Source organism: Micropterus salmoides, unplaced genomic scaffold (genome assembly GCF_014851395.1).
Source record: "Micropterus salmoides isolate LMB-PRFRI ecotype aquatic unplaced genomic scaffold, ASM1485139v1 Ms_hic_scaffold_16, whole genome shotgun sequence".
Lineage (NCBI taxonomy): Eukaryota > Metazoa > Chordata > Actinopteri > Centrarchiformes > Centrarchidae > Micropterus > Micropterus salmoides.
The window spans coordinates 3,812,756-3,824,391 of NW_024040707.1; the positions used below are offsets into that span (position 1 = coordinate 3,812,756).

The 11,636-nt window shown below is 39.4% G+C and overlaps 1 protein-coding gene across 1 annotated transcript; it reads left to right on the top strand.

Moving 5' to 3' along the window:
- The first annotated feature begins 490 nt into the window (after window positions 1-490).
- On the top strand, window positions 491-8,375 carry LOC119905021. The gene is made up of 5 exons (XM_038721702.1): window positions 491-585; window positions 1,079-1,423; window positions 3,005-3,121; window positions 3,652-3,692; window positions 7,549-8,375. Exons 1-5 carry the CDS (start codon window positions 546-548, stop codon window positions 7,666-7,668), a joined length of 663 nt encoding a protein of 220 aa, XP_038577630.1. The 5' UTR covers window positions 491-545; the 3' UTR covers window positions 7,669-8,375.
- The last annotated feature ends 3,261 nt before the right edge of the window (window positions 8,376-11,636 follow it).

Below are 11,636 nucleotides of genomic sequence, written 5' to 3' on the forward strand. Positions count from 1 at the left end.
TATCTTGAGATCATGAGAAAACAACAGTCGTTATCTCGAGGTCATGAGATAATTATCTTGTTATCACGGGAAAACGGAGTAAGAAAAAGATTTGAATCGATGGCCACTTAGGGCTTACGTACTTACTGATCCGACCATTTGTATTTAAATTTGAACAGGACATGGGTTAACATTTATTGAGCTGACGCTTTTATCCAAAGAGACTTACAACTGCTATACTGAGGGACACCTTGGTGGATATATTAAAGAGGGAAATTGAACCCGGGTCTCTCACACCAAAGGTATGTGTATTATACCCTGCGCTATCACTACCCCCACTTGCTTAGTTTTTTAAGTGTATGATTTAATAATATATTCAGTCAGCATATTGTGGATGAAACTAAAGATAGCAAACCAACAGATACAGAAAGAGAGATAGAGGAAGGAAATGTTAAGTTAAACCACATTCATCTTCCTGACTGATCAGACAGAGTGGGAAGGAGTGAAGTGATAGAGGCAGTTCTCCTGCAGTTGAATGATTTGTCTCCATCAGTATCTAATTCAGAATGAATATCCACTGTGTTCTGTTCTTCTGCTTCTTCTCAGGTGAGGACTGATTACCTGACTGTCTCTTTAAAGCTGCAGCACACACTGCTGGACATTTGTCCAAATGTTGGATGATAAATGTTTTTCAGTTGCTGTGTTCTTATTCAGATGTCCTGTTGTTCTCTGATGTTTTCTGTTACTAGTTTCTGCTGCAGCATTTCCACAATCTGATCCAGTCCACTGCAATGAAATGTAAAAAAGTTAATATTCATCATCCGTTATTAATTGCTGCTCATTTATCTAGTTCAGGTTAGAAAGTAGGTGAATTTGAAAACGGCTAAAAGTGCACCAAACAGCAACCACCATAACAACTGCTGTAGAGTCAGTTCATCTCATCTCATTCACCTCTTCTGCTCATTTGATCTCTCTGTATTGTTCCTTGGACCTTCTGTCACCTCTTACACCACCCTCATTAACCTGCAGTCTGTTTTACAGTCAGTGTACAACACAGGAAGTACTGACCATCAGGGTTCTCTGTTCACCTTTCCAACAGCACTGTGTGGTGGAAACACTGGGCTCGTCAGCGCAAAACTCGACATTTATGCAGGAGCTGAGGGAGGAACTGGTGCAATTAGTTGCTACTTCACTCTCTCTGGAAGCAGGAAGTTCTTCTGTAAGAACGAATGTAAAGCAGAAGATATTCTGGTTAAAACAGATGATGTCAGAGCTCAGAGTGGCAGATACAGCATTGAATACAGAGATGGATCTTCTGGAAGAAGAATTGTGTCTGTGACCATCACAAATCTGACCAAGTCTGACTCAGGACGGTACAGGTGTGGTCTGGGCGGGACTTCGGTTCCAGAATCATTCAGGGACTTTGAGGTCAGCGTTTCAGATGGTGAGTTTAAATAGTTGCTCCAATCACGGATGAGTGAGAACTTGGATGTTGAACTTGTAGCTTTTCAGAAAAACTAAACAGAGACTCCGCTATGAGAACATTTTGGAATGAAAGCTAGTGAAATAGAAGGGATGTGTATGTATGTATGCATTTTATAAACAGACTGTGGGTATAATGTAAACATGTTCTCCCTTAGAAGAATGTACAATAATTGGAGTGTGTTAACACACTGAAACTTCGGCCATTTACCACAAAAGCTGTGTTCAAATGGTCATTTATTTCTTAAAGAGGCTAAATACTACCGTTATCTAACTTGAGCCAACTAAAGCACAAAATCCCAATATACTTCACGTGCTTTGCAGTAACGTTAGTTGTCTGTTTTGTCAGTTCCAAAACAAAGCGGATGTCTCTCCGTGATTCAAGCCTTTCTGATGTTGACAATGTTTTCCCCCGACCTCGATCTGCTTACTACTTTTATATGTTTTTATCCTCATGTGGAGTTTGTGTTGAAGGCTGTGGGTTATGTTCTCACACAGCCCGCCAGGAAATCAGGACGGCTGAGTCAGTGGTATATTCTTTTTAGTCTCTTCTTATAACATACTCTCACAGGAGAGCTTTCCCTGATTTTATTTATCTTTCTACTAACCGTTTTTTGATTAAGTCTTTCCTTCTTTTAATCATATCTTGCTATCTGTTTATATGTGTTTATTGTCTTTGCACTTGTGAAGCACTTTGAAACATGGTTTTGAAAAGTGCTCTATAAATAAAGATTATCATTATTATATTATTACTTGTTTTTTATGCAACTACATGAGTTTATTAAAGCGCATGTATATATTAATGCAAGATATAGCTCAAAATAAACAAAAATGACGGGCCAGCTTCATCCAGATTAGAACAAATCGTGAGCCCTGTTTTTCCTCTCAATGCTCAAGATGCCATAACTGGTTGGACTTTGTCTGTCTAGTGGTTACAATATGACAGACAGGGTTGAACAAATGGCTATAACAAAATAATTTAATTTAAAAGACCTGTCCTCAGATGAAAGCATTGTTCTCAGCTGAAGAATGATTCACACACGGTTCAGTCAGTGTTGTCCGGACTTTGAATGTGGTGTCCAATTTTATGATTTTCCTGGACACCTGCCAGAAAGAAAAAAAAGCTGAAAATCAAATGCTTAATAGTTTTTTTGATATTTGTTGATTTTGTGTACCTTGATTAAGTGCAATGAGCTCCGACAGACTATTTCCACTTCATTGATGGACCCTGTGGGTGAAGTCTGGTGAACTACCCAATGAGAAAGAACGCAATGTGTTCCAGAAAATTCTTCTCTTCAAGGAATTAACTTTTCTTCAACAAGATGTTCTTCTACAGAACTTAAATATGTAAATGCATGTGTATTTATATAAACTATAGTCTTTTGTTTTTAGATTTAGCATATTTTCTTTAAAATAGGACAGTTATTCAGGTGTTACAATTAGTTTGACAGCACTGCGTGAACAGGGCCTCAGGTCCCACATGTTAAATCATCATTTATTAATCAGGAAACAAACTTTTTCTTCTCTTCAACCTCCACCACAGATTGGACCTCCACCATCGCTGTGCTGATGTATGTTGTCTCTATTCCTGTCATGATTGTCAGCGTCCCAGGGCTGACACTGATGATAATCTTTATTCAGAAATACATCAAACCTAAAGGTGAGGCAACAGGAAACTCTTACACAGCAACGACAACAAGTGAAACTTCCCATTTCTCATCAAAAATGACATTTCAGTCAGGACACTCATGTCAAGACTTGCAACAACACATACTGTAGTTTGGCTGGCTCTGGGGCAGTGATGGGGCAGTGGATAACACATGCTTTTGGTGTGAGAGACCTGGATTTAAATCCACTATAACACACCAATGTGTCCCTGAGAAAGACACTTAACCCCACTTAACACTTAGCTCCTGAGGTGTGCGACCTCTGACATATATAGCGATTGTAAGTTGCTTTGGATAAAAGCGTCATCTAAATGAGTAAATGTAATTCACTGGAACAAATCTGAGCAACAGGCTGTCCCTGAGCTCACACACCCACAAAATGTAATGAACGCGAAAGACACGTTAAAGAAACAAAGAAATTCAACTAAATGCTAATACATGAGGAATGTGCACAATAAGATTAGTTTTTTTTGGGTTGTTTCACCATTTATAATAGAGAAAAATACTTTTGTCTGTTTCACAGGTTTGCAGACCAGAGGAAATTCAGATGGCACAAACACGGAGGTGACTTTCTTTAACTCTTTGATTACTCTCACTGTTGGATAAGATGTACCAGTGCAGGAGACAGTAGTTAATTCTCAGGATTGGAATCAGGAGAAATTTTAATAGATAGTATCGGCTTAAATAACACCGATCACATGCTGATCCTTTCTTTACTGAACTCTGCTGTGTTTACTCACCTTGTTGTGTTGCAGCGCAGCTCTCCTTCACGCCTACAGTGCAGCCTTTCACTGCACGTAGGTGTAAAAATTAGAGTGTTCATATAAACATCTTTGGGCACACAGTGAGTGAGTCTTGAGTTCTGACATCAAGGTTGGAAAAATACTCAGATTCACTCTGACCCTAACAACCTCCCTCGTGCACAAACTGGTTGTTATGGTTTTCCTGCCTCCTGCTCTCACGTGTCCAAGAGGGTCCAACTGCAGACCTCCACTGTCAGGCCGGTCAGGACAGGAAATACACGCAAAAATTACAAAATAAAAGTTTTGCGATTTGACGGGAAACGCATTCAAAAATTATAAAGTTTAATCACGTAGACATAGGGAGAGGTATTTTGTCGTTGATTTATATTTAATTCAACATCGTAAAGAGAAACCAGCAGGCGAATTCCTTAAATATTGCATATTGATTTGAGCCTATTCTGTCTACTTAGCATGACTGCATATCGCTTCAATCATTCAACTAGTAACAGTATCTTTTTTACAGGCACTACTTACTTATTCTGTTAAAATAGGACATTAACTCCGTCCATACAGCTAGCCTCATCCATTCACAGAAAAACATATTGGTTTTGAGTAAGTGTATAGCCTCTCTTCCAGTCTTGTTAAAAAAACACACACACACTTACGATTCATAATTTCCCTTTGAAGAGTAATATATTACTGCTATCAGCTGAATTTAATAGGAAAAACTGGCAACAGCGTGAACTGGACTACAATTTGAGCTTCGTGGGGGTCTGTAGTAACGAATGTTACCGGCAGAGATTAATAAATAAATAAATAAATAAAAGCCTTGACACATAGGCGCGGATTTATGTTTCTGCCGGTGGGTGCTCTAAACGATGGCCAAAACAAACCTTTTGCAAAAAAACAACAACAAAAAAAAAACTCTACGTTTCTTGTTGATAGGCTATACAGATTTAGAGTAGGCCTAAGTATTCAAAGCACACATTTCAGCACTGTAGGAAAATAACAGAAACGACAGAGACACACACGCACAATGAACAGGGATTTGAGATCAAAAGTTTAACTAATGAAAACCTACACAACCCATGGAAAATAATAATCAACTAACTAAATGGATTTGTTGTCACTCACCATTAATGTTACTTCTTTAATAGGAAAGTGTTACACCTTGCAGCCGTGCACTTGATGAATTCATCTGCGATTACATCCAGGTTCATATTTCATGATATGTGCTTACGACAGTTCAATACAGCAACATGATTCAGTCTCGTTTGTCCCATTGTGGACCGCAGATAGGTTTTCAGTCGCCGCAGGCCTGAAAATCACCTTTATGAACTGCAGGATGTTACAGGGACAGTTAGCGTGAGTTTTACAAGTTTGGTGATCTCTGGCAACATGGTTCTCAAGTGTTCTCCTGGATCGCCTTTTAGAAAGTCCACAACATCTTGAAAAGTAGCTAGGCAAACTCCTCGTCGTTTTGCTACGTCCATGCACATACCACGATGCAGTATGAGCCTGGTCTCATCCAAATCATCCCCATGGAACTGTATTATGTTTTGGCAGATGCTCTTTCTGGCCACAAAATCCTCAACATCTTGCATGTGTTGAAATGCACAAGGACTAAATCTGCAGTCCAGGGATGCTGATGCTGTATCCGTGATCTGGAAGTATTGTTGTCGAAACATTGCTTCTGTTGTTTCAAAGCTGTGTGGCGGCGCGCCTCCATCTTCCAGTCGGCGAGGCATTTTTCTTGCTCTGGGCACAGTTGGGGTTTTACAAATTCAGGTCATGTGCTGCTGCAATTGTGTTTTCCCAGCATTCTTGGAATCCTTCACGAAGACACTTTATGACTTCTCTCAGTGTGTCAATCATCAGTCTGGCTTTCTGTATGTGCAACTGGCTTTTTTGGAGAGCAGCACTGACTGCTTCCATTCGAGAGAAGAATTTCAGCATGAGTTTCAAGGAGAAAAAAATGCTAAATTTCTGCAGATGCAAAAGCAGACGTTGGCTTTACCACCTGCTTCACCTCTGTCATTTAAACACAGGTCCTCGAGAAATTCCACTAGCGCGCTGTAGTTGGAGGCAATGGACTGTAAGGAGGCCGTTGTTATGGTCCAGCGTGTCAGACATAGAGGTCTCAAAGCCGGTGTTTCTTTGCCTTGAAACGCTCGGAACCAGCTTAGACGCTTTGGCGAATTTCGGATGAGTGTTATCATGTCACGAATAAGTGCCATGAAGTTGCGACATGCAGGAATGTTTTAGGCCACATCATGCACAACCAAATTCACAACATGTAACAGTGGATGTACTGTGATTGGCAGTGAGAATCTTATCAGAATGTCCTTTAACAGATGAAAAAGTGTGTCTGCTGTTGTTTTAGATGTCTCATAAAATCCCCCCAAAATGTCCTCTGGCTCCAGATTTTCGGCCACAAAACGGAGGCAGAAAGATATACCTGCTCTTTGACCATCTGCTGTCTCATAATCACAGAGAAAAACTCAGCCGACTTTATTTCTTCAACTAGCGTTCTCAGCACATCATGGGCCATCATTTCATTTATCTCGTTAAGGATATCATGTGATAGCCACTTGCTCTCTTTGCGAGCCAGCCAAGACTTTAACTCTGGAATATCTTTAGCACGCAAGTTTAGCAACTGGGTCAAATTGGACTCCTCAACACTTTCTCTCACACACAGCAGCACACTACTTGCCCCAGATGTGTGATACTGCAACAAAGTTTGCTTCAAAAGCCTGAAATAAAACCAACAAAGACTACTGCTCAAGGACAGACCACAAATCCACCTTTATGGTATCATATTATTATTAATCAGTTCATTATGACATTCATGCAGTGCGCAGAATAGTTCATTTGGATAATGTGTTTATTTTAGCCTATTTGTCTTAGTAATGTAAATAATAATTTCAATGAAAATACATATATGATTATGCAGGATTTTCCTGCTTCCATAAGAGCTCAGACCCTCTTTATGGACCGTAACTAGAAACCTGCTGGACTTTATGGTCTAGAGCTTTTGGACTATTAAACTGTAAATCTGTAAAAATGAACACACATGCATTACAAGATGTATACCTGTATTATGTAGGACAGGGGGTAGCTTTCTCCAGGAGAGGGTTGGGAAAGACTGTCGTAGTAACTACATAAACGCTACATAAACTTAAATTCAACTAAGAGGAATTCATACAACCAGCAAAGTCTTTGCACACTGTTTAAGTGTGAAATTGCTACATGGAATGGTCTAAACGAAATAGATCTTTATTTTATCTTCTTTTGGACAAATAACTGACCTTAGCGTCATAGTCAACATATTAAGATAAATACAGACCTATGCTCTTGCTTTATGCTTTACAAAAAAACGTTTAATAAAGCCGGACACACAGTAACGTTAGCTTCATACAGCTTATGAGTAGCTCACGTTATCCAAAGGAAAAAAAGTCGCGATTGTGTAGAGTAGCAAAACAACCGAGAATGCATCACGTTACCTCCTGTGGGGGACATAAAAAAACTGTTTATTTATGGTTATTTCCTGTCCTGACCGGCCTGACAGTGGAGGTCTGCAGTTGGACCCCTCTCCACGTGTCACCTCCAAAAATGTATTTAAAAGGGATGAAACTACATTTTACTGTAGGTCAATCTCTGAAAAATTGTTTTTACAGATCGCCCTCTATGAGAACTGTCCTCCAGCTTCTACATCTGAATCCACCTACGAGAGCCTCGATCCTGCCAGCAGGGATCAGAACCAGACCTACTCTACACTCACACACACAGAACTTTAAAAATTAGACCTTCCCCGACTGTCTTGGTTTCACTATAACAGCCTGTGGACAGATGTAAAGGGCTCAGGATTGCTTTTCTGCCAAAATCCAAAGGATGAGATGTTTATACGCTCCCGGTGCCTTCTTTTCTGCTCCCCTACAGAAACAAATGTGTGAAACATTAGTTTAGAAATCAAATTTGCTAACGTATACAAACAACCAGCACCCACCACAACACAAAGTTCAACGTCAAAACTAACATTACTGCAAAGCAGAAAAAGATTGTAGTTTTAGCTTTAGCTAAAGATCATGTGGACTGCTTCTTGGTGAGAAAGTGTTAATCTACCTTTATACCTGAGTATATGGCAAAGTCGCGGTGCTAATGCGGACATATTGCTAGCTGGCAAAAGAAGCAAAATACCATCTTTGAGTGGATAACGTCAGCTGATTGATCCAGACTCCCAGGGCTGATCTGGCTGGTGGATTGGCTGGTTTTCCATTTGCAGGTTACTTTGTCGGTGGGCGGTGTGAGCAGCCAGCACCATGCCAGTGTACTCTAAAAAGAAATTCAGGGGATCTGTCACCACAACTTGATTAATTGCATAGCTGCAAGAAAAATTTATTTATTTAGATAAATTCTAAGTCGCAAACTTTATTTTTATGAGTTGTGTTCAAATAATAATGTTGGTAATTAAATTAGATCAACTTGATTTGGCGTGTAATTTAAACTCAATGTACTTGTTAATGGGTTTACAACAAAATTCAAGTTGTAGTAACTTAATAAAATTGGCTTGATAACTTAATTTCATTTCACCTTGAGTTCAGGATTTCAAGTCCCCTCCCCTGACCACTAAACATGCTTAGACAAATAATAGAGTAAAACAGTGTGTTAGCAGACTTGTAGGCTGAAGCAGTGTTTCCCATACGTTCATTTACTTGTGGCGGCCCACAATGCTGACCGCCAAAGATTGATTTTCAATTTTTTTTACTAGGCCTAGTTAAAATCTGTGGGGTCATGAGTGGGTGTGGCCTGTCCCTCTCTCTCTCTCCTCTTGTAGAGGAAGAGCTGATTGCAGTAACTCTGGGCACCTGGGCTAATTGCCCTGTAGAGTATTTGGGACTGTCTTCTCATTCTGCAAAGAGGCTGCTGTCGAGGCCAGGTCAGAACTCCTCACGAGCCGGCTCCCTGGTTTCCCATTTAGTTTGGTTTTCTTTGGTTGGACTATTGCGTTGTGGTATTTATCTTGTTTTGCATACTACAACACCTTCACACATACATTCATGCAACCATCACAGACACTACTGAAACCACAGACTACATACCTCATACTTTAATGTTAGCTTATAAACTTCTTAAATACTTGTTAATTTTGGTTTAATAAACATATTTTGTTAAACTTTTACCATGGTGTGTCTCCCTTTTGTTGTGGCTTTTTGAGCCAGGTTATAACAGTGAGTAACATTTTCTGTGAGAGGGATAAAAGTGCTACTGCTTCCTTTTTGTCTGTCTTGCTCACTTTATTTTATATCTATACAAAACCTGCAGAAAGAGATATTGTTAGATATGACATTAGTATTGTAAAATATTTTATATTTTGGTTACTATTCTGTTACAACTTAAACTTTTAAGGAGCAGTTTGCTGTGGTTGAACCAGTGGAGTATGTGCTCAGTAGGGAGGACAACAGAAGCTTCCAGTATGTTTTACTCTGAAATCATTGCTTCAGGCTGTGAGCCGGAAAGAGATCCTGGATTTGATCTTGCATCTATTATAAAACAAATATGTTGTCTGGAGAAGATCCTACCGTTGCTATCATTCTCCATCATTCATCATCACTAACATGCTAACCTTTGTTTGAATTTGCTTTACAAGTACACATGTAGTTTGAGGCCAGCCTTGAAAGGCAAGTGATGAAAACTGCCATCACCGATGACCGGCCCACCCTCGGATCTGACCGCAAGACAGCAGCCATTGTGGTGGAGGGAATGAAAATCCTGGACTTAAATATACTTTTTAAGTTTTTAGAAGCTGTTCCTTGATATTGATGGACAGAAAGCCAGTGCAAAAGTAATGTCTCAGGAACAGTATTTTCTAAAGATTCCACTTTTTAGATTTTATTGAGATTACCTTGTTTTGGACACTCACCAGTGGCCACTTTATTAGGAACACCTGTTCAAATCCATATTAACACAAATAGCTAATCAGCCAATCACATGGCAGCAACTCAATGCATTCAGGCATGTAGACGTGGTCAAGACAACTTGCTGAGGTTCAAACCAAGCATCAGCACTGGGGAAGAAAAGGGATTTAAGAGACTTTGAATGTGTCTTGTATCCACGGTTCTGTCTAGTGGTGGTGGTGTAATGGTGTGGGGGATATTTTCTTGTAACACTTTGGGCCCTGAATGTTGTTGCTGACCATGTCCAGCCCTTTATGACTACAGTGTACCATTTTCTGATGGCTACTTCCAGCAGGATAATGCACCATGTCACAAAACTCAAATAATCTCAAACTGGTTTCTTGAACATGACAGTGAGTTTACTGTACTCCAATGGCCTCCACAGTCTCCAGATCTCAATCCAATAGAGCCTTTAGGATGTGGTGGAACCCGGAGATCCTCATCATGGGTGTGCAGCCGACAAATCTGCAGCTTCTGCGTGATGCTATCATGTCAATATGGACCAAATTCTCTGAGGAATGTTTCCAACTCCTTGTTGAAAGTATTCCACAAAGAATTAAGGCAGTTCTGACGGCTTTCCAACCCCTAACTAGCAATTTGATATTCTGTATGTTGAACAAATCTTGTATGGGCAGTTGACAAAATAAACAATATGTTTTAATAAAATACATATTTTTGTCCAAAGAGGGGCTATGTTTTTAAAATCCATTTTTGTGGGAAATTATGTAAAAAAAGCTGCAGGTTCTGAGAAGGTTAGTGAGCAGTGAAAGTTTAAATTTAATGAACACTTGCTTAGAACTTTGTCACTGTAGTTTAACAAAATGTTGTGGAGTTAACATTTTACAGATTTTTTTAAGTTTTAAATATAATCTGTTCAATACTCAACTGCAGTTCAATATACCCTAACTGTATAAAAAATGTTGATTTGCCTAAAAAGCTCTAAAAAAACTACTGAAGAAAATCTATTGGGAGTAACTTAAATTTTACAATGGTTTTTAACTTAAATCCTGTGTTTGTGATTGTGGTAATTAAGTACATAAAAATACTTTTAAATGAGGTGAAAATTTTGTTTGAGCCACATTTTTACGAGTAATCAACATAAACACTTGTCTCTAAGCTACCACTAATTGAGTAACTGGTAATAGAAATTGCCTTTGGTTGTAGAGGAAAAGCTAATTCCCCTAACTAAAAATAGTTTGTTTCGATAAGATGTTTTGAAACCTAAAACATGATAAAATGTATAGAATAAGTACAAATGCCACAAATGTCAAAATCATACACTGCATTCAAAATGCCATATACACATCCCACAAAGAAGCATTTGCATCAAATGGCAAACACTTTTTTCATAATAGTATATTTTTGAGATACCAGTGCAAAGTTAAGCTTCATCCCACAAGACTTTCTCTTGCCAAACAGCAATATATAAATTTTACAATACTGTAATGCTGAAATAGTCATTAGATAGTTGCGTACCTGTTCTCATTTCTCATGGTTGAAATTATGGACGCCCCCTGTAAAGCGACTCAGGCTGGACTTGACTCTCAGACCAGTTTCTGTCCTGGTTGATTATACTAAAGCAGTGATTGGTTAGTGATCAGTTAAGCGATTAGTGTTTGCACATGTGAGGGGTGGCTGTGTGACCTGGGGCGATGAAATCTCAAAACGTTTTGCAACGTTTTCGGATTGAACAAAATGTTTTCTTGCAACGCTGTGCAACGCGCTTTGAGGTATGTTTTCTCCCGTTTGGTGGGCGTGTCAGACACGCGGATCCTCGTGGACCCACCAGGAACACGCCTCACAGACAATGA

Coding starts and splice junctions, on each gene's coding strand:
- LOC119905021 (XM_038721702.1), top strand. CDS start 546: ATGAATATCCACTGTGTTCTGTTCTTCTGCTTCTTCTCAG. Junction 1,424..3,004: donor TGAGGTCAGCGTTTCAGATG/GTGAGTTTAAAT, acceptor CCTCCACCACAG/ATTGGACCTCCACCATCGCT. Junction 3,122..3,651: donor GAAATACATCAAACCTAAAG/GTGAGGCAACAG, acceptor TCTGTTTCACAG/GTTTGCAGACCAGAGGAAAT.